Source organism: Schistocerca nitens, chromosome 7 (assembly GCF_023898315.1).
Source record: "Schistocerca nitens isolate TAMUIC-IGC-003100 chromosome 7, iqSchNite1.1, whole genome shotgun sequence".
In the NCBI taxonomy this organism is placed as follows: domain Eukaryota; kingdom Metazoa; phylum Arthropoda; class Insecta; order Orthoptera; family Acrididae; genus Schistocerca; species Schistocerca nitens.
Window position 1 is genome coordinate 511331578 of NC_064620.1, and position 24574 is coordinate 511356151.

Sequence of the window (24574 nt, forward strand, 5' to 3'; positions counted from 1 at the left end):
TTCTGGAATACTTGTTATTGCTGGTGGGTAGAATGTTATGCGAATTATCTTCGATTCTCAATCAGACTCATAGCTTTAGACCGAAATGGTAAAAAAAAAAGAAAAGAAAAAAATTTGGACGCGAACAGGTGACCATAAGTTTAGAATGCACGAAGTTTATATCAAGTTGTTCGTTTTCGTTCGTTGTATCTGCTCGGGGCGGACGTCGAAAGACACCCGTTTCAGTTCGTTGTTGATCCATTAATCCAGTTTTTTTTTTTTTTTTTTAGTTACAGAGGGCAGCTAGCCCTCTGACCGAACACACTGAACTACCGTTCGGGCACCACTAGACCACGGGCTCACAGAATCCGAGAACATCTCGGAAGTAGACAACATTTCCTCCTAACACTTCCGCATTGCCAGATTGTGTTTTATTGGCCACGTTAAGTGAACGACTCGGACTTAGTCTCTGTGGCGGCCGACCGGCGGTCAGTTTTTATGTCTAAAACTGTACGCCAATGTGTTTCTTTCACATACCTGTGTGGCGCTAAAGTGTGGTTATGGATAATAGGTATGCTCAGATTGCGAATCTAAAATCATAAATAAAGAGAGGGAAATGAATTAGGCGTCCTTCGTCTTCCGTAACATCTAATATATTTTAGTTATTCTATCTTAAATGAACTGCGCAGAAAATCATTCACCAGAACTAAATAACTTGTTAGCAACATCAGATGATATTAACAGCCTGCCGGCGCGGGTTAGCCGTGCTTTCAACGGCGTCATTCCGCGGACCGCACGGCTGCTTGCGCCGTCAGTTCGAATCCTTCCCCGGGCATCGATGCGTGTTAGGTTACTTTGATTTAAGTAGTTCTAGGTCTAGGGGCTGATGACCTAAGCAGTTTGGTCGCATAGTTCTTGAACCCATTTTTTGACCTTTCGCGTAAATTTTCTTTACATAAACGGCCGTATCTTTAGATTGCGTTGTCGTAGAAGGGTTCCGTTTTTACCGGTTTAGGTGTCGAAATCCTAACAACGAAAACAGCTACGACAGCTACTGAAGATGAGGGCCGCATAAATAACACGCCCTACTCTTTATTCGAAATGTTCTACTTGCAGTCGATACATCACCGTATTAATCGTAGCTACGCTTTCGATCTAAATCACGTTTACAGGAATGCAAATAGAATCCATTTGCCTATACACGTGGTAATTCACATCTCAGTATTAATGCCACCGCGGTTTAGAAGTGCGAACATTCCCATTGCTAGCTAGCTTAAGAAACACTTCGGCTAATTAACGTATTCTGGCTGTGGCGAGTCTAGTGGAGAATTCGAAACAGTGTAGAATACGTTTGGCAGCTATGTAGCCATTTATTTCCTGGGGTGGTGCAGAATTATCCTACTAAATTTACTCTCTAATAACTGTATTTTGTTATTTCGATAAACATCCCGAATGATTGTCACATAAGCGGTGACATAAAGGAAGAAAATTCATGTTTTTGAGTCCAGAAAGCTCTATGCAACAGAAACTGCAGATCATTTTGCCATTTTCATTGCGAAATTGCCGGCTTATTCATGTCTGGGGTAATAATAGAGGGCTGTTTGCCTGGGTTGTCTGCTAGCGTAGTGAAAGGAAGGTCTGGTTTGTTTTCGGTTCTAATCTCTATGGAGGCAGGTAGAACATCAGCAAAGCAATTTTAAGAAATTCTCGCGCCCCCAATACGTTTTATCGCTACCTTTATTCTGTACTGGTGCCCTTTGTATGTCAATATGACACTCTTGTAGAATTTCATACGTGTTACTGCCTACTTTTTCCGCTTCTGTCAATAATGGAATTGACTTAAGTGTGGCACTGAAAGATTTTTAACTGAATTTCGTTATGAATCTTCACGCATTGCTAAATTTGCACACTTTCATGGTAGGTCAGCAACAGTAATCCAGTATGACTGGTCTGAACGTTGACACAGACCGTTTCGCGGCCCAATGCGGATAATATTTTGCTAATTCGTAACAATCTGGGGTTCTTTGTCTTACTGAAACAGTTATGTTATGTCGATAAGTTGAAATTCATTATTTTTTTGGTACAGTTCATACCAATCAGCGTTTCTTCTTTCAGTTCTCTCTTATATTTACGTGTTGTATTTAACACACTAATCAGCATTGATATAGTCTTACAAATCATTGAAAACAGTCTAAAAAAATTCAGATAGTTTGTCAATTTCACGCCTGTGCATAGTATGTTGGTAGCACTTCGTCGCCTTGCCTGTTATGCTGTGTAGCAGACTTTAAAGCCGTGCGGGTCAGCATAAAGAAAAGGCGAGGGGTCTCGCTCGTTTTGTCCACGACTGTACGTTTGGAGCGCAGAATTATATGGTAGTGAATCATGGACAGTGGGGAAACCGGAAGGGAAGATGATCGAAACATTTGAGATGTGGTGCTACGTAGGAATTCTGAAAGTTAGGTGGACTGGTAAGATAAGGAATGACGAGATTCTCTCCAGAATCGACGATGAAAGAAATACGTATGTGGAAGACAGAAGCAGGAGGGAGAGGATGACAGGACATCTTTGAGGCACCAGGGGAATAACTTCGAAGGTACTAGAGGGAGCTGTAGAGGGTAAAAACTGTAGAGGAATACAGTGATTGGAATACATCCAGAAAATAATAGAATAATGTAGTTACTACTCTGAGATGAAGTGGTTAGCACAGTAGAGGAATTCATGGCGGTCCGCATCAAACCAGTCAGAAGACTGATGACTCAAAAAAAGAAAAAAATGGTAAACATCGAAGTTAGGAGACACATTAAGAGCCGGTGATACAATGACTTTTCACGAGGGACACAACGGAGGGATACGTAGGAAATAACATTTGTAGGAGGAGGAAAACGTAAGCATTTCTCAGAATAATAAATTAGTACCACCCTCCGTAACTGATGCAAGTAAAGATTCGTAACCGCTGCGACAACTCATTGGTAAATGAGGATATAAGAGATATTTTAGTTTATTACAGGGTTGCGTGCATCGAAACTGTTGTTAAGCTTGTGACTTTGCAACTTAATGTAGCGAGCCACTGCCGGGATAAATCAGCAGTATAAATAACCGCAGACGACATAATGTTTCTATAAGAATTTAAGGAACCTACATAATAAGTAATACGCGAAATATATAAGTTTCATTGCATTTAGCTGGACTTCAGTACGCACAAACCACGGACATATACAAAGATAAAATGAGAGTAATAAGGGAATAAATTTCGTAATTACTACAAAGTACTAAGGCGAAATGAAGTAGTAAAGATATAAATGTAGGATGAACACACAAATCCGGACGAAAAGATTGATGTCTTAAGAGCGAAACAGGATACGAATGCTTCCTTCAAGACTGATACTGCTTACCTCGACATGGTCTGTCACAATATTACAGTAAGAGGAATGGATAATGAGAGACATGTAGCAGAAGAAAATTTTGGTGCCTGATGCGTACCTACAATGCTCGGAAATAATCCTGTGTTTACTGCTGTCTGAATTCAATTTTCGGATAATACTTAATTGTGCGATTTGTCGTCGATGAAAGAAAGAGTTAGGATATGATTTTCAAATTGCATTGGACAAAGCAATGCTAGAAATACTTGAGAATGGACAGAAATTTAAAATCCCCTAGACAAGAGCTTGGGAGAGCCTTATAGAATCTTAGACACACAATGAAAGATATACGAAGGTTTTATCAAAAGGGACATTGATCAGCAGAAAGCTAGTAAGTTACGGAAGTCTTCAACAACATTGCCAATACCTGTTAACAGTAATGGAACTGGAGCAGCGCTGGGAACTACATGTGCCGAGCTTTTTCTTAAGCTTAAATACACGAACTGTGTGTGTGTTTATAGGTGATGACAAAACCTTCTCAGTCGTTGGGATGCGTCGTATTCCCCTTCAGATTTCTTCACTCTTCGACCTTTCGATCCCTTAGCAGGGATCTTACTCGTGGTTACCGTGGTGTCCTTGGATGCCTGAACAATGTCGAAAGCGTATCTTATAAGAAGCAGTTTTTCCGTGCTGTTTCCGAGAAGTGTAGTTACGAGGGAGAAATCTAGCTGTTTTTGTTGGGCCGTCGTCTTTCGTAAATACTGAAAAGGAATTATAGAGGGGGAATCCAAAGTATTATTGTTGTTGTGACGCCTTTCTTGGCAGCTGTTTATGTTCTTAGCTCGCCCAGGCGTGGTGTTTACCTACGTGAAAGCGGGTAGCCGCGAAGACAGAAGCCTGTAGCCGTTACCTGCATGGAATTTGTGATGATTCTTCAAGATTTTGAAAGCTTCAACGACTTTTCTTTATAGCCTTTGATAATTAATCCAGAATTAGCAGTGGAAAAGTCAGATACGGATGCATGACTTAGACCAAGGCCGGATTCCTATAAATTGACATGCAGAATTAGCTGCCATTTTTAAAAATAACGTCCAAACAAAACTATGCAATATCAGTATTAACAACAATAGAAAATTACTGTCTGGTTTAGTTTCTAGGTAAAAGGCCTACATGTATTCCAGCAATAAATTTATTATCAGCCTATAAATGAAAATGATTCTGAAACCCTATACTTGTAATGGAGTAATTTATGAAAACTAACGGAAATAGCAACTAAGCCACTGAGCAATAGTAAATCTAACAATTGATAGAGAGGTACAACAAACTGGTTTAAATGGCTCTAAGCACTATGGGACTTAACATCTGAGGTGATCAGTCCCCTAGACTTAGAACTACTTAAACCTAACTAACCTAAGGACACCACACACATCCATGCCCGAGGCAGGATACGAACCTGCGACCGTAGCAGCAGCGCGGTTTTCTTACTGAAGCGCCTAGAACCGCTCGGTCATAAAGGCCAGCTAGTACAACGGAAAAGTAGTTCAGGAGAACAATGATCAGTATATGAAGCACAATTTATTATGAATGATGGATGTAGCAGTAATGAAGGAATTGGTGAAAGATAGGAAGAAATTATAATTCCACTGCAGCCGAAACAAGAAGTGTCAGTCTTCTTGTTTTGCAGTCCTTAATAAAGGAATATAATTGGTCAGAAATTTATCAAAGCTGTAAACATTTCATCAGTGGAGTTATAAAAAAATACGAAGAAAAGTCGTGCGCATACAGTTCCACAACTGCAGCTTCTTTGATTTTCGATAGTAAAACTAATATCTTCAGCCAGTTTTCACCATGCACTTGCCCGTTATTTCCAACAGCCGTGCAGTGTTTTATGTTTTAGAGTTACAGTGGCGGCCACCGATGATTCTTTGAAGAAAATAAATACCCACAGCAGTAATTTTATTAATTATTTTATTTGACTACCAGTTTCGGTGCGTCAATGGCACCATCTTCAAGTCCTTGTATAAATCGGTAAAATCATGCCTAAAATAGATAACAAATTTGATATTAAATATCACTTGTCATTATTTAAAATAAATTAACCATATACATTAGTAAAAAGTACAAGAAAACCTTGTATAAATTGACAAAATCATGCCTGAAGTAGACAACAGACCTGTTACTGAATAATCAACAGACCTGTTATTCAATATCAGTTGGCATTATCTAAATAAATTAACCGTACATATATATTAGTAAAAAATTCAAGAAAAGAGATCAAAGATATCAAAATGCTAACCTGAGATGCATCTGCTTTTCCTATATGTTTTACGAGTACATATTTGTGGCACATGTATTTTAAATAATGCCAACTGATGTTGCATATCAGACTTTATGTCTCTTTTAAGCTTGAGTTGCTCATAGATAATAGCAATGAAGCAACGGAACTGGTAGACCAGTAAAGTAATTAATAAAATTAAGACATCGGTATTTAATTTCTTCAAGTCTTTGACAAGTTGCAGTCTTATTCCGTTTATATAAGATGGAACTGCAGTCTACGGTCGCAGGTTCGAATCCTGCCCCGGGCATGGATGTGAGTGATGTCCTTACATTAGTTGGGTTTAAGTAGTTCTAAGTTCTAGGGGACTGATGACCTCAGATGCTAAGTCCCATAGTGCTTAGAGCCATTTGAACCATTTGGAACTACAGAAACGAATGCTTATGGTGAGTTAGCCCCAGATCAGCTCTGGGACGAAGCTGAAGTTCACCTCATCTGCGTGGCTATTGAAATCTTCTTCATGGTGTTTGTTGTTCCAGGCAGTCGCTGCTGGTGGGGTGATTCTACCCCTACTCACTGATGGCGTGACGTATAGTAGATTTCACCACCAGCCCAGCTGAGTGGCCACTGAAACTTACTTTGCTGTGCTTATGTTGTTCCAGAGCCACAGCGGTGGCCGCCTCTGGTGAGCGTGGGGCGGCCGGTGTACACTGCCGGGGAGACCCTGAGAGCCAACTGCACGACCAGCCCGGCGCGACCCGCCCCCAGCGTCGTCTGGCTGCTCAACGGCCACAAGGTGCGTCACATTGTCTTCACTCTGGTTGATGTACGTCCCCGTAAACACGACTCTACCGGGACACTCTTTAGCCGCGTAGGGGGACGTATTTGTTGCAGATGCGTTAATGCTCGTTAGGAAATTGTTGCCACTTGAGACATCTGCTAGAGAGATGCGTTTGTCCATACACGGTGATATTTTCCACCGCGTACAACCTCTGGGAATTGATCAATGACCGAGCGAGGTGGCGCAGTGGCTAGCACCCTGGACTCGCATTTGGCAAGACGATGGTTCAATCCCGCGTCCGACCATCCTGATTTAGGTTTTCCGTTATTTCTCTAAATAGCTCCAGGCAAATTCCGGGCCGGCCAGAGTGGCAGACAGGTTCTAGGCGCTACAGTCTGGAGCCGCGCGACCGCTACGGTCGCAGGTTCGAATCCTGCCTCGGACATGGATGTGTGTGATGTCCTTAGGTTTGCTAGGTTTAAGTAGTTCTAAGTTCTAGGGGACTGATGACCACTGCAGTTAAGTCCCATAGTGCTCAGAGCCATTTGAACCATTTTGAGCAAATGCCGGAATGGTCCCTTTGAAAGGCACGGCCGACTTCCTTCCCCGTCCTTCCCTACCCCGATGAGACCGATGACCTCGCTGTCTGGTCTCCTCCCGCAAACAACCCAACCCAACCCAACCCAACCCAACCCAATTGATCGATGAGAGGGTACGGAACAAAAGAAGGTCTAATGAACTTTTGTCCGGAAATGCACGGTTTCCATGCTACAAACGATTTATTCATCATACATTGTTACAGGGACTGCGGTCTAATACGCGCTGTACCATGCAACCACAGTTACAATACCTGTTGAAAATGTTTTGCATGTGCCTCAACCTATGCGTGTATGCGCCGTAGCGTGTTCTGTCTCACACGTTCTCATCGGTCAGGCTGCATCCGAGCAGTGTCGAAGACAGCATGAATACGCTGCTCCAGTGTCTTTACATCTGGAATGGGCTCTGCATACACGATACTTTTAGACTGCCCCAGAACCAGAAAACCACACGGGTTGTGTTTCGGTGAAGAGCAGGTCATGAAACTGGACCCCCCTCGTCAGATCCATAGACCAGAGAAGACATGACTGAGATGCGTTCGTACCTTAACGGTGAAGTGGGCTGAAGCACCATCACGTAGAATCCACATAACTCTTTGAATCACCAGTGGCACTTCTTCCAGCAGGGGAGGCGAGGTCACCCGGAAGAAAAACCAATAGTTCCGACCTGTTATGCTACGTGCAAGGAAGACTGGTCCGAAAATGCGACAGCCAAATTATCCCGGCCCACACATTCCATCTGCAGCGATGCTGATGATTCGCTGTCACCATACCATGGGGTTTCTGCATACTATTCGACAGATGACTGCTATGAAAGTTGAAAATACCACTCCGCGTAAAGGTGGCCTCATCTGTGAATAGTGTGGATTACACAAATCCCGGTATCGTGGTTGCCTGGTGAAGAAACCAGTGACAAAACAGCTCCGATGAAGAGAGTCTGTCGCTTGTAAGCCCTGCACACGCTGTAAGTGGTAAGGGATGTGACAGTTGTCATGGAGAATGTTCCACACGGTCGTCTGGCTTACCCTGTACTGGCGTGACAAATGCCAGCTACTGGCGTGGCAGTCATCTTCCACAGTGTTAATCACAAGTCTGGTGTCCGAACATTTGTGGTGCGTCTTTCATGATTTCCTGCTTCCTGAAACGGCCCTGTTTCACACAAATTGAGAAACGCTGTTGCGAACATTGAATGCTGTGGTTGTTGTCGGTGGAAGCACTGTGTACAACGCTGCATCATATACATTACAAGGTGAGTGAGCAAGAGAACTGAATCGGACACAACATTACCAATGACTATGGCGGGAGAGGCACCAGGGCATGACGTATTAGGAATAGTAGCACCCTCTTGGAGGAAATCATGTATATTGTAACTGCCTCTGCATGGTACAGGGCTTACTAGATCACAGGCTTTGTGACGAAGTACGACTGAATAATGCATGGAAACCATCAATTTGCGGACAGAAGTTCATAGATCTTTTTTTGTTCCGTGTCCTCACATGGATCAATCCCTAAAGTTTCCACACTGTGGAAAAAATCGCCAACTATATCCATAGAAGCTATAGACTCTTTGAGTTTTTGTAAGGCTGTTTACTATAGTGTTATTAAAATTACTTGATAGTTGACATATGTTAATTGTTACTACAGTGTTGTGACATCCGCTGCCGGCTAGTGCTCGGTTACGGGCGACACAACAACGCGGAGGGTCTCTTCGCAAGTGTTGTAAATGTGTACCGCGGAGCAATGTTGGAAGCGGCCGCTGGAAAGGGGAGATTTTCTGTCGATAGCTGATTTTAAGTGACCGGTAACTGAAGTGCTGCAGACGACGAGGCTTTGTAGTCCTGAATTTCAACTCATGTCCTAACCTAATCACAACATCGCGATATGAGAATGTATCCGAGAAAACGGTATTCAACAGTCAGCGGCAGAACTAAAATTATGATCGCATTTGAGGCTAACCTCTAAGTCAAGATAGAAGAAAATTCATTTTTTTATCTATTTATTTATTTATTTATTTATTTATTTATTTTTTGCATAGCCATCTTCCGCAACAAAATTTTAGTTTTAGCGCTGAAATTAAACTGTAATTTCTCGCGGTCATTAGTTACCTTAAACTATCCTCAGACAGGCCACATTGGATGCCACGTTATCAACCGATGAGCAGTCCTAATTGGCACTTAGTTGCAAATATAGGCGACACTCGCAGATTCCAAACGAAAAAAAAGAATAATAGAAAGAAAAATAAGAACAAATTAAGAAGTCAGTACGATCATGAAAATGACACAGCAAAGTTGTAATCTTCACGTGTAAATAAAAAATATATGTATAAAATAATGATGTATAACCTTCCCGAACAGAAGATGAAAAAATTAAAATAATTAAATTTGGATAATTTAATTCTGACGTATGAAAACTGATAAATCTTAACTCATGAAAAACTACGCCATGGCCCTGTGAAATCAATCTGAATCTGTCCGTGAGAAATAAACTGAAAAATTCTTACCTCGTGATGGTGTCGCCGGATGTTGTTGTTGTTGTGGTCTTCAGTCCTGAGACTGGTTTGATGCAGCTCTCCATGCTACTCTATCCTGTGCAAGCTTCTTCATCTCCCAGTACCTACTGCAACCTACATCCTTCTGAATCTGCTTAATGTATTCATCTCTTGGTCTCCCCCTACGATTTTTACCCTCCACGCTACCCTCCAATACTAAATTGGTGATCCCTTGATGCCTCAGAACATGTCCTACCAACCGATTCCTTCTTCTGATCAAGTTGTGCCACAAACTCTTCTCCCCAACCCTATTCAGTACCTCCTCATTAGTTATGTGATCTACCCATCTAATCTTCAGCATTCTTCTGTAGCACCACATTTCGAAAGCTTCTGTTCTCTTCTTGTCCAAACTATTTACCGTCCATGTTTCACTTTCATATATGGCTACACTCCATACAAATACTTTCAGAAATGACTTCCTGACACTTAAATCTATATTCGATGTTAACAAATTTCTCTTCTTCAGAAACGCTTTCCTTGCCATTGCCAGTCTACATTTTATATCCTCTCTACTTCGACCATCATCAGTTATTTTGCTCCCCAAATAGCAAAACTCCTTTACTACTTTAAGTGTCTCATTTCCTAATCTAATACCCTCAACATCGAATAGAGCTATCTATATATTCGCTCGTAAATGACACAGGTTAGTGCAATGCTGGCCTGTTTACTAATACTGGATAACATTTATCTGAGATCTGAATTACGAGAAAAACTGACTTTACTTAGTGACACAGCTGCACAGCTGGTCGTCTGATTGCTAAAGAACACGTGGCTATGGTCTGAAAAGAATTCTGGAATATTTTAATTTAGATAACAGACTGGATCGGGAGTGCCAATGACAAAGGGAAATTATACTTTTATAGTTGACTGGTAAAATAAATTATATACTGAAAATTTTTTACGTTATTGATAAAGATCTACCATCCATTACACGGGAGAATTGAATATATTACAAATCTGGGTCAACTTGTGCTGAAGAATCACAAATGAAAAGATTGAAACAAATTCATATTAACATCTCAGACAAGTGACTTAACTACGCGCATGTCAACAGAAATAATAAAATTTACCTTAAAATAGATGGTTGGCTTAATTGCACTTGATTTTTCATTATATTAACAATTATTCATTTATTCTTCATCATCTCATTCCATGGTATCATTTAGCTCTGCGGCTGATCACAATTATTATTCAGTTCCATAAAATAAAATTTTACAATTTGCTCTGCACTGTGACTTTAACAACTACTAACTATAAACTGCGTTGTACCAGCGACAGACTACAACTAATCTGTAGCGGCGAGCGACTGCAACTGAGGCAGACGGTGCTCTGACCTGCGAATCTATTGCAGCTCTTTTTTTTTAACAGGGGCAAAGATATTTTATGTCTCAGGCAGCGCCTGTGAATTGTCGTTCTAGCAAGTGAGCAAAATATCGAGATTACATTTGCTCCAGCAGAGTGGTGAACCCCTTACAACGTATTAAAAATAAAAATAAAAATCACATTTAAACCAGTTATGTGAATAAAAATGATAATCATAGTCTTCTGATTACGTTAAAAAACAAAAAAGTGTCACTGCATTTGACGAGATTCGATTTTACGACTGCTCGCACTTCAGGTTTGTACGCTAACCACTACGTTAGGCCAGTACACTTCAAATGACATTTGTGTTTGTGAATCTGGTGCACCCGTCGCAAAGATTTACTGACAGCCTTCAAAAACTCGACATCACCCAACGTCGCTCGAAACTTATCTAATTTAAGTCTATCTCTGTGAGTGCAATAAATATATAAATGACGCTGGGTCGCGCCTTATGCGGAAGGACCCAGCAGAGTTTGGTTAGTTCTATGAGTGAAACGTGTGTTTCGTTAGAAACGTTGTGAATGTGCACGTGTGTGTGTGCGTGTGTGCGTGTGTGTGTGTGTGTGTGTGTGTGTGTGTGTGTATGTATGTGTGTGTGTGTGTGTGTGTGTGTGTGTGTGTGATTATCTGTGTGATGAAATACGAAATAAAAGTGCCAGACCCATGTTTCGGGATCCAAATTCATCAAGAAACAAAGCCGGAGAGGGAACTGGAGGTGAGCTAACTGTTCCGGTAGTTTGGCAATAGCGAACGGTTCGGGCGTGACGTTCAGCGCTCTGATTGGTGGAAACAAGCTACAACGCGTCAAGTGTCAACTTTCAAGTAACTTTAATCGGACTTTAGTGTCAAGACATGTTGAAAATTTACTGACCCCCGAGTAATTTATTGCAACTATGACTATCGAGACCTCGAGAAGTGATGCTTGATTATCGTTTCAAGAAAATGTTTAGAAATCACACTGTCACTCTGTAGCGATCCGCTATGCTGGAATGATTTTTTTGTCACAACCATACTGAACATTGTAAACAGATGGACAGTCTATGTGACCAGTGGAATCTTTCAGGAAAACAGTAGCATTTCTAAAACTACTTCCAGTTCGTTGTAGAAAAGAATAACATTTAGCGCCTAGAGTAGAATGTTTCCCTCATCGACAGAACCAACAAAAGGTGTGTTACTAGAGGCTGTTTGTTAGCAGTGCCTGTCTTTGGGCACTATTGCCATCGGCATAAAAGCAACGGGAGCAGTAAGCGTCTCAAGGCCATAGGACGGAATTGTCGATATTATGGACTTTTAAATAAACGTCGTGAGATTTTGTGAACGACGAGAGATAAGGCTGTGGTTGGAAAGAAGTAAGTAAACATCTATAGGAATTGTATTAACAAACACGAATAAAATAAGAAATTACATCGCACCAAGAAGATCGATTTTTTTTAAATCTCGTCATTCCTTATCTCATCAGTCCACCCTATTATCAACATTATTCTGTAGCACGGCACTCTTCTAGAGCACCACACCATACATGCTTCGATTCTCTTCTGTTCCGGTTCGCCCACATACCTTTTTACCTTACCATACTATGCTGTGCTCAAAACATACATTCTCATAAATTTCTTCTTCAAATTAAGGCCTACATTTTATACGAGTAGACTGCTCTTGCCCAGAGATGCTGTTTTTGACAGTGCTAGGCTGATTTTTTACGTCCTCTTTCGTCCGTCCATCATGGGCTATTTTGCTGCCTAGTTTCCTCACTTCCCTAACTACTTGTAGTTTGCGGTCACCGCTACTGATGTTAAGTCTCTCGCTATCCTCACTCCTGCTACATCTCATTACTTCCATCTTCCTTCGATTTACTGTCCAGCTATATCTTATGCGCACTGTATTACTTATTCTGTTCAACACATTCTGTAAGCCTTTTTCACTTACGCTCTGGATTGCAAAGTAATCAGCGTATCTTGTTTCCGGTATCCTTAAATTATGTCAATGATATCCTTACACCTAGAACTATGATCTCATTCTTGAATCTTTCATTGATTTACTTAATTCCTTTTTCCTTGTATATACTGAACAGTAGGGGCGAAAGATTACATTCCAGTCATACCCCTCTTTTTAATCCCAGCACTTCGTTCTTGGTCGTCCACTCTTATTATTCCCTGTTGTCTCTTGTACACATTGTCTCTCTCTATAGCTTACCACTTTTTTTCTTCAGAATTTCGAACACCTTCCACCATTTTACATTGTCGAACGCTTTTTGCAAGTCAACAAAGCCAGTGAACATGTCTTGATTTTTATTTAGTTTTGGTTCTATTATCAACCGCAACGTCAGAAGTGCCTCTCTGGTGCCTTTACTTTTCGTAAAACCAAACTGATCGTCATCTAACATATCCAAAATTTTCTTTTCCATTCTTCCGTGTATTTTTCTTGCCAGCAACGTCGACGCATGAAATGTCATTTTTTCCGTGATGCAATTATTTACCAACAGCCGTATGTATTGTAGAAATTTATTTTATTTTATGAACTTCTATGTGCTACGAGTTTCGGCATTACACTGATGCCATCTTCAGGTCCCACTCGTCATGCCGAAACTGGTAGCACACAGAAGTTCATAAAATAAAACACATTTCTACAATACATACGACTGTTGGTAAATTATTGCATCAAGAAGTTCATGCTAGCCGTCGTCCCACGATCTGTAATGGATCAACGAAGACATGAAATGTCATGTGGAGAGGGCCTCCCGTCGGGTGGACCAGTCGCCTGGTCTAAGTTTCTTGAGTTGACGCCACTTCGGTGACTTGCGTGTCGATGAATATGCTATTAACGCAACACCCAGTCCCCGAGCAGAGAAAATCTTTAACTCAGTCTTGAATCGAACACAAGCCCCTTGCATGGCATTCTTCCACGCTGACCACTCAGCTATGGAGGCGGACGCTTAGATCCACTAGCCGTTAAGCTGTTTGTGCGATAATTCTCACACTTGTTGGCTCTTGCTATCAGTGGAATTGTGTGGATGATATTTTTTGCAAAAGCCTGGCGGTGTATCGCCGGTCTCATACATTCATACATTCTACACACCAACGTGAACAGTGGTTTGGCTGCCACTTCCCCCACTGATATTAGAATTTCGTCTTATATCACGTTATCAGAAAAGTCTTCCACTCACAGAGGCCTTCAGTGCTCTCTTCCCACCTACCTGTTGTCTACTCTGGATTTAACAGTGGAATTCCCATTGAATTCGTGATGTTACCGCCATTTCTTTTCATTTCAACAAAGATCGTTTTGTCTTTCCTATAGCCGGCTGGTGTGACCGAGCGGTTTTAGGCGCTTCAGTCTGGAATCGCGCGACCGCTACGGTCGCTGTGTGTGATGTCCTTTGGTTAGTTAGGTTTAAGTAGTTCTAAGTTCTAGGGGACTGATGACCTCAGATGTTAAGTCCCATAGTGTTCAGAGCCATTTTTCTTTCCTATATGGTGAGTACGTTCGACAGTCATTTCTTTTTCAGTTTCCTCACATTTTGTATGCATCCATTTCACCTTCTGTTTCCTACGATTCCTACTTGTTTCATTCGTAAATGAGTTGTATTTCTATATTCCTGAGTGCCACAGGACATTTAGTACATCCTTATTTCGTTGATCAACGGGGCGATCCGACGGATGTCCAGCACGACCCATGTGTCCCCTGATCGGTCCACTACTGTGACCACACTGGGTACTGCCAACACTGATGTTGATCCCACACTCATTGTCGAGTGGGAGGTCGTGTAGGGTGCGGCCGGCAGAGGAAGTCTTTCCAGGGGGCCTATGGACGTCCATCCCCGATTCGTCTGACGAGCAGGTTTGGGCGCTCTCTGTGTCTGACAAAGTCCCTGAGCCAGACGCAGTCGCACACTCTGTTCCAGAGGAATCTCTCAGCCTGCAAGGTCTGGGCATTCACAGAGGTTAGGATTACTGATAGTTGGGAGCTCCAACACTAAGTGCGTAATGAGGCCCCTTAGGGATATGATTATCAAGAAGGGGGACTAACCGAATGTGTACCAAGTGCACATGTCACCGGAACGAATCATTCCAGATATGGGATGGGTGTTTCAAGAAAATGGTTCATATGGCTCTGAGCACTATGCGACTTAACTTCTGAGGTCATCAGTCGCCTAGAACTTAGAACTAATTAAATCTAACTAACCTAAGGACATCACACACATCCATGCCCGAGGCAGGATTCGAACCTGCGACCGAAGCGGTCGTTCGGCTCCAGACTGTAGCGCCTAGAACCGCACGGCCACTCCAGCCGGCGATGGGTGCTTCCGGATGCCTGAAGAGCAAAGGTTGCAGCCAAGTGCAGGTGTTGGTTCATATTGGTACTAACGATGTGTGTCGATTTCGATCGGAAGAGATTATCTCTGGATTCTGGCAGCTAGCTGAAGTGGTAAACATGGAGAAACGCATTATACACACTGTATTGTCTTACAGTATATTTATTAGCTGCCTGTTTCTATCATGGATCATCTTCACAGTAGAAAAATATCTATTGTGAAAACTTCGTATGTCGCATATTCTATTTAACCAACAAAAAAAAAAAAAAAAATAAGCCACTGAAAACACTGAAAACGTCAGATAACATTTAACTGTAGTATCATCAACAGAACTCAATGTGGGCCTTTGGTACACAGCGAGTAGAGGGTCTGAAACAGAGGCTCAGATTGTTCTACGATCGTGAGATCGTGTATGTATCATATTCCTCGACTTGCGCCAAAGGGTAGTTGGTTTCCGGTTTCCGCTAAATATATCAGGAAGCGGCTACACGGGTAGTGGGTGCTGTGTAGACGGGGCTTGGTGTTTTTTTTTAGGTTAGAGGATCTCGAGAACGTGCAGAAAAGGCTTGAGTTCCAATGGGTGCAGGACGAACACAGGAAGAGGGTTGGCATAGCAACAAGTAACATTGTAGTTGTAAATTGTCGTAGATATGTTGGAAAAAAAACAGAGCTCCAAGTGCTAATAGACAGCACTGAATCTCTGAATCTCAAATCTTTACAGCTACAGCTATATAGCTGTAAATATTTATAGATATAGACAGAAATAAGTTCAGCCTAAATTTTTACAAAGGATCTAACCGTGTTGAGAAAGGATAGCTCGAGTACAGTTGATCGTGGAGTGTGTATTGCTGTCAGAAGTGGTCACCTTGTAGTGGAATTGAAGCAGATATTTTCTGTGAGCTGTTATGCGTAGAGGTTATACGTGACATCCGGAATAACTTAATAATTGGTTCCTTTGATCAACCCTCCGACTCAGCTGCTGAAAAATTCAAATTAAACCTTAGTGTCTTTTAAATAGGTATCTCACTTATACAATTATATTTCTAGCCTCTATGTGTTCGTGAAAATAGCCGGCAGCTGTGGCCGAGCGGTTCTAGGCGCTTCAGTCCGGAACCGCGCTGCTGCTACGGTCGCAGGTTCGAATCCCTCCTCAGGCATGGAAGTGTGTGTTGTCCTTTGGTTGTTAGGTTTAAGTAATTCTAAGTCTAGGTGACTGATAACCTTAGATGTTAAGTCCCATAGTGCTTGGTGATAATACAAATTTGAAGTCGGTGGTAGGCACTGAACGTCGTCCGAAACCGTACTGAATGCCTTCTTAGAAAACAATTTTGAACATTTAGTTCAGGAGCCTACACGAAGCGTAAATGGTTGCGAAAACATAGCTGACCTCTTAACAACAAACATTCCTGACCATATAAGGAGCAGCATGACAGGTACAGCCATTAGTGGCCACAAGGCTGTTGTAGCAAGACTGAATACCATAATATCAAAACCCGTTGTAAGTAAACGCAAAATCAATCTGTTCGGATAATAACTCGCTTGGCACGTTCCACTCTGACTGTGTAAGCGTAGATCAGATGTGGTTTCAATTTTAAAAAAAATTGTATCAACTGCAATTGAGGGGTATATAGCAAATAAATTAATAAGAAATGGTACTGACCCCCACGGTACACAGAACATGTCAGAACACTTTTGTAGAAGCACCGAGAAAAACATGCGTAAATTAAAAGGACGCAATATCTCCTAGATTGGTGGAGTTTTACAGAAGCTCGAAATTTAGCACGAATTTCATTGCAAGAAGATTTTTAATAGATTTTGCAACGTAACTGTATCTCAAAAACTGGGAGAAAAACCGAAGAGATTCTGGTCATAACCAAAGTACACCGGAGGCAAGACTCAATCAGTATCTGCACTGTGCGATTAACTGTCGTTACTGATGATAGCGACCTTAAAGCTGTATTACTAAACACCGTTTTCCGAAATTATTTCACAAAAGAAGACGACGCAGATATTCCAGAATTCGAATCAGGATAACTGCCACCATGAGTAACTTAGAAGCAGATATACTTGGTGTTGCGACACAGCTTAAAACACTTAAGGAAGCCAAGGCTTCCGGTCCGGATTGTAAACTGTTATGTTCCTTTCAGAGTAAGTTGATACAATAGCTCCATACTTATCAATCACATTCAACTGCTCGCTCGCAGAAAGATCCGTATCCAGTCACTGGGCTATTGAATAAGACAACCAATACCCAAGAAAGGAAATAGGAGTAATCACTAAATTGCAGACCCATATCACGAACGTCGATTTGCAGTAGGATTTTGGAACATATACTGTGCTCCAACATAATGAATGACCTCGAAGAAAATGATTTCTTGACAAATAGCCAACGCGGATTCAGAAATTGTTGTTTTTGTGAAACAAACTAGTTCTTTATTCTCACGAAGTAATAAATGCTGTTGACAGGGGGCGTCGAATTGGTTGTACATTTTTAGATTTCAAGAAGGCTTTTTACGCCGTTCCTCACGAACGACTTCTAATGAAATTGATGTCTATGAAGCATCGTCTCAGTTGCGTGACTGTACCCGTGATTTCCTCTCACGAACGTCGTTCTTCATAGTGATTGACGCAGAGTCGTCGAGTAAAATAGAAGCAGTATCTGGCGTTCCCCAAGAAAGTGTTACAGGCCTTCTGTTTTTTCCGGTCCACGTAAACGATTTAGGAGACACTTTGAGCAGTCCTCTTAGATTCTTCGCAAAAGATGCTGTCATTTACCGTCATGTAATGCCGTCAAATGAATTAAACGATTTAGACAAAATATCTATAAGGTACAAAAAGTGGCAGTTGACTCGTAATGGTGAAAAGTGTTTAGCCGTCCACATGAGCATTAAAATGAAGTCGATAAATTTCAGTTAAACGATACTTCACACAAATCTAAAGGCTGTAAATAGAACCAAATACGTATGCAGAATGAGATTTTCACTCTGCAGCGGAGTGTGCGCTGATATGAAACTTCCTGGCAGATTAAAACTTTGTGCTCCACCGAGACTCGAACTCGGGACCTTTGCCTTTCGCGGGCAAGTGCTATACCATCTGAGCTACTGAAGCACGACTCACGGCCGGTCCTCACAGCATTACTTCTGCCAGTATCTCGTCTCCTACCTTCCAAACTTTACAGAAGCTCTCTCTCGCACGAGAGCTTCTGTAAAGTTTGGAAGGTAGGAGACGAGATACTGGCAGAAGTAAAGCTGTGAGGAAGAAAGGATACTGCGGAGACATGGCTTCGCAGAATGGATTCTGTGAAGTTTGGAAGGTAGGAGACGAGGTAGTGGCAGAAGTAAAGCTGTGAGGACGTGTCGTATGTCGTGCTTGGGTAGCTCAGCCGGACAGAGTCCGGCTTTCGCCGCCGTGCAGTGCGGACGTGTTGTTATTTCCGCCTGCGGAGCGCGCGCGCTCGCTGTTGTTTACATTTCAGCGGCCGTCACTTACGTGTCGCTTACGTGCACTAGAATCATGGCCAACCGTTTTCGAAAATCAACTTTACGTTTCAACTTCTGCAACGACTACGCACGACCAAAGGCCTTGGAAGTGGAACGCTTCCTACGCGACGTTGCTAAGATCCCAGCTTCTGACATCTTGGGCATCCATTTGTCCATATTAAGCAGTACTGTGTACGTCAAAGTCGTCAATGACGCGGTATGTGAACGAATACTTCGTGACACCAACCATGGATTACGCTTTTGCCACGCCGACGGCAATGTCGGAGCGGTCACTGCCGACCATGCCGGCTTAGGAATGCGCACCATACGAGTTTTCGAACTCCCGTTCGAGCTTCCAGCGGAAGACGTTATCGCGGCTTTCCGCCCCTATGGCACTGTACATGGCCACACTGCCGAACGCTGGGCGCAATTCCAAACGTACCCCGTTCTTAACGGTGTACGGCAGATCACCATCGACCTCCATCGCCACGTGCCATCTTACCTGCAAATTAGCGGGTGCCGCGCGGTTGTCATATACGACGACCAACCCAAGACCTGTTCCGGATGCGGCAAAGAAGGCCACCTCAGATCTGAGTGTCTTCAGCGACGAATCACCCAATTGCCAGCCGCTACCGTGGCACCTCCGGCTCCGACGACGATTTTACCGATCACCTACGCATCGGCGCTCTCTTCTCCTCCCACCGGCCGCCGCCCATCGGACCATGCACCGGTGACCCTTCCAGCTGCTACGGATACCGCTGGGGCCGACGCGTCGCGCTCAAAGCCTGACGCTACTCCGGCGCCACTACCAACAGCGACGACTTCCGACACCCACCCGCCTGAACATATGGACGCCCCTTCATTTGACGTTCCCGCGGCGGCCTTCCTCTCAGAGCGACGCGACTCCCTCCCGTCTTCCGACACGGAGGGGCGAACCCGCAAACAACGTTCACCTAAGAGGCGCAAGAGGAGGCGCCGTACGGTCTCGGAACGAGACGGATCACCACCCCCCGATGCTCCAGAGGCCGTCCGACCCGACGAGGCCTCGGAGAACCTACACGACGATACGAATGACGACAACATGACGCCGACTGTGGATACGTCGATGCCTACTCTACTGGCTCGCTCAGGTGCTCCTGAACCAATGGACTCCACAGATGCGACTGCCGCCGAGACGTCCTCTGCCCCTACGACCGAAGTGGAACGTACGACCATCACAACGACAACGCCTTCAATGGTGTGGAGTGAGGACGTCGATGAGGACCCGGACCACACGCTGGGGACAGAGTTACCCCAGACGGAAGCATCGTTACGCCGCTGATAACGCCGTCGGGTGGCGTACGGCACGACTCACCGTTGCCTCGTCCCTCTTCATCCTCCGCCGGTGGAGTTCCCCTCCACGGCGGGGTACGGCTTCAAACCTACCGAATAGCGACGATCAACACTAACACCATTAGCTCACCCGTGAAACTTCAACTGCTGCGAGAGATGATATGGGCGTCGGACGTCGATATCGCACTACTACAGGAAGTACACCTGGCCACACTTCCAGACGTCGCGGGATATAACACTTATCCTTCTCCTGGTGACCACCTGGTACGCGGCGTAGCCATCTACGCCAGAGAAGGCATTCCAGTGGCCGATATCACATACCTTCCATCTGCCAGAGGCATGACCGTCACCGTCATGGGGACCCGTATCGTCAACATTTACGCTCCGTCAGGCTCCACCCGCAGACGCGACAGGGCACTCTTCTATTCAGAAGACATCGCTCCTTTGTTTCTTGGACGCTGCGACCATTACTTGCTTGGGGGTGATTTTAATTGTGTCTTGCACCCTAAAGATCAAGTGCCCCACTACAACACCTGTCAAGAACTGCGTCTTGTCGTCCGAGATCTGTTGCTTCGCGACACTTGGGAAGTTCGGCACGGCGACGCGCCTGGACATACTTACCAGACGAGTCACTCCGCGAGCCGCCTTGATAGAATTTACGTCTCTCGGGAACTCACGCCTGCAGTCCAAGGTGCAGAACTTTGGCCCCTGGCCTTTTCGGACCACTGTGCCTACATCTGCAACATTCTCTTCCCCAAGCAAGTGGTCTGGCGTAGTCGTGCACCGTGGAAGCTAAACACCTCCCATCTTCATGATCCCGAATATCTTCAACGTGTTACCGAGACATGGACCACCTGTGAACGTCGCTTACCTAAATATTGCACGACCTTGACCTGGTGGCTAGAATGTGCCAAACCTGCCATTCGACGTACTTTGATTCAGTATGGAAAGGAAGTTGCTATGTGGCGCCGGCACACTACCGACTATTTCTACGCCGTTCTCCGCGACCTGGACGCCCAACCGCCCACCCCCGACACCCAGAGGGAACGCAGCAGGATTAAGGCGCAAATTGTAACTTTGACACGCCGTAGACTGCAGGGGGCTATGGTGCGAACCCGACGTCAAGATTCGGCGGAACAAGAACATCCGACCATGCATCATATCGCCTCCGATAGGAAACATCGCCGACGACAACTCATCACCGAGATCACCACCTGTCGCGGCCAGCACGTCACTTGCCAGGCCGAAATCGTCAGTGCCTTTGTCGACCACTACCGCACAATGTACCAGGAGGAGACTACCAACAACCACCCTGAGGAGTCTGTGTTACCACACGTAACTCGCACCCTCACTAGCGACGAAGCAGACGAGCTGATGGAGCCCATTATGCGTGACGAAATCCACGATGCAATCAAAAAAGGTGCTCTGAATAAGTCACCTGGTGTCGACGGATTGCCGATAGAATTTTATCGCGCTTTCTTCACACTAATGGCGTCACGGTGGACAACGATGTTTAATGAACTGCTGACGATGGGGAACGCCGTACCGCCGTCCTTCGTCACGGGAATTATTATACCCATCCACAAACCGACACCAGGTGTGACGACAGCACATTACCGTCCCCTGACTCTGCTTAACGCAAACTGTAAAATTTTTACACGCCTACTGGCAACGCGATGCCGCAAGATCCTGCCTAGCATTCTATCCCCGAAACAGACAACTCCGGGCGGCTCAGTTAATATACAAACGGCCACAGGAGAATGTCGCGATTTAATTGCACTGGCAGCGGCGTGCAGACTCCGCGCAGCAGTGGTTGCCATTGATTTTGACAGCGCATTCGACAAATTGCGGCATCTTTTTCTGTTCTCAGTGATGAACCGCATGGGTTTTCCACCAACCTTTATCGACGTGATCCGGCGCCTGTACGGCACCGCCGAATCTCTGATTCAGGTTAACGGCCGTGTGGCGGGACCAGTGGCGATCCGGCGTTCCGTACGGCAAGGCTGCCCACTTTCGACCCTACTGTATGCCATAAGCCTGGAGCCACTCATCGGGAGTCTGACGAGCCACCTTTCTGGTCTCACTTTGCGACAGCACAGTTTTCGATGTCGTGCGTATGCGGACGACCTCCTCCTCTTGATCCGCTCACGGAGTGAAACACACACGGTACTTGATTTGATATCAACGTACGGCACTGCAGCGGGCAGTAACATGAATGTGGCTAAATCCGCGGCGATGCCCATTGGACGCGGCCTCTCACACGACGACTTAGCACCTCTCCCGTGTGTACAACAACTACGATATCTTGGTATCATTTTCACCTCCACCGTGCGCCGCTCCGCTGCCATCAATTTTCGGCGTGCACTCCAAACTATCCGCACGACGGTGCGACAAAATCTTCTCCGACGACTCGATTCTTTACAACGTGTCCAATACCTCAATCAACATGTGGCGGCCAGAATGGTCCACATCGCACAGGTCCTCCCGCTGCCATCAACTATTGGACGCAGCCTCCAGGCTGCCCTCGGATACTTCCTTACGGCCGGTACGATCTTTAAGGTCCGCTGCGACACGCTCACCCTTCCCCCGCGAGCAGGAGGCCTCGGCCTTGTCAATGTGCGACTCCGAGCGGCGTCCTTGTACATGTCCACCATGCACAAGCAGTGGCACGGGGGCACCTCCCTTACGCGTAGCTTGCTGGAAATTCTTGTGCCCGCGACCATAACACCACCAGTACCAGTCGGACACATCAAGCACCATTTGACCCACATTTCTGATTTCATCGTCGACTTTAGTTATGCTCACACGCACTTACCGACCACGCGTTCTCCTCGACCTAAAGATTTTTACACCCCACTCCTTCGTTCCATATCCAGCAACAATATCGAACTGAGACATCCGTCCACGCGGTGGCCAACGGTTTGGCGTCACATCCACCAGCCTTTTCTTCCCTCCAACGTCCGGGCAACATGGTACCAAGTGGCCAATGAAAAATTCGCCACAAACCATCGCCTTCACGCCATCGGACTACAGGACTCTCCACTTTGTTCCATTTGCCACCTCGTGGATGACGATGTCCACCAACTGACTTGTGCTGCCACCAGTGACGTCTGGAAACTTGCCCGACAGTTTGTTGCCTGTTACCTCCGCGTTCCGCCGGACTCGATTGACCCACGGACTTTTATCCATCCTGAGAATTCTTATTTCCCCGCCTCCAAAAATCATGCGATTGTATGGGTCAAGGGGTGGACGATCACCTACATGTATAATGGTGGCGACAAATCACGCCTTGATTTCTGGCAGTACTTACAAACCGCCCACAGTGAAGTTGAACGGCGACCGTGCTACCGCGCCTTCTTCGCCAACTACCTCCATGCGATCTTTACTTCACCCCCGCTCAGTTGGATGGTGCCACACGCCGGCAGCACTCCCGCCCCCCCTGCTGACATGTGAGACTCCCCGCGCTACTTTCTACATTTGTAACCCACAGTGGAGTAGGCGCATGGACACGCGCCTCCTTTCTTCAATGCACTACCCCAGACAACACTGGTCTTTCCCTCACTCCACTGTATATTGCTTCACACCTCTTAGATTCCATCGGTATTATTATTCTTTTTTTTTTCCTACACCTTGTTCATAAAAAAAAATCCTCGCCTTGTACGAGTATATTGTCTTGTGTTGTTTTCGCCGGAAGGATGGCATTTCTGTTGTATTTAAGTTTGTACCAATAAAGATCTTTTTTTCATTTACCCTTTTCCTGGTGAAAAAAAATTATAAATAAAAATAAAACAAAAATAAATCAAAAAGCTACTTTGCGGGAGTGCTTCAGGGACGGGAGGGGGGAAGACATCGCGGCCAGGCCTCGGGTTTCGACCCCTGCCCGCCTTGTCTCCACCTACTCATAACTGAACACTCTTTAAAAAAAAAAAAAAAAGATGGATAGAGTGTCATTTATTTAAGAAAAAAAAGGGGGCAGCGTCTAAAAGAAAATAAAAAAAAAGCCGGTAGAGCACTTGCCCGCGAAAGGCAAAGGCCCCGAGTTCGAGTCTCGGTCGGGCACACAGTTTTAATCTGCCAGGATGTTTCAAATACGTATGGATTACAAATACAATAAACTGCAATTGGAATGATCACGTAGATGATGTTGTAAAAATGCAAACCAAAGACTGCAATTTGTTAGCATAACACTTAGAAAATGTAAAAGGTTTACAAAATGTAACGGGTTTACAAAAGACACTGCTTGCAATATGCTTTCCCGCAACATTGCGGAGTATTACTATGCAGTGTGAGATCCAAGTCATATAGGTTTGACAGAGGACATCGAAAAAGTTCAAAGAATGGCAGCTCGTTTTGTATTATCGCGAAATAGGGTAGAGAGTGCTACGGATGTGATACACGAATTTTGGGTGGCAGTCATTGAAACGAAGAGTTTATTGCCGCAACAGGACCTTCTCAAGAAATTTCAATCACCAATTTTCTCCTGAGAGTGTGAAAATGTTTTATTGGCACCTGCCTACAAATGGAAAATAATCATCATAATAAAATAAATCATAACTC

At 44.5% G+C, this 24574-nt stretch overlaps 1 protein-coding gene across 1 annotated transcript in view; it reads left to right on the forward strand.

Annotated features, from left to right (window-relative positions):
- Positions 1-24574, forward strand: part of LOC126195287 (uncharacterized) — a 710394-nt gene that overhangs the window by 532933 nt on the left and 152887 nt on the right. The window contains exon 4 of the mRNA XM_049933835.1: positions 6276-6409. Coding sequence (XP_049789792.1) covers positions 6276-6409 — 134 coding nt within the window. The remainder of the gene's footprint in view (positions 1-6275; positions 6410-24574) is intronic.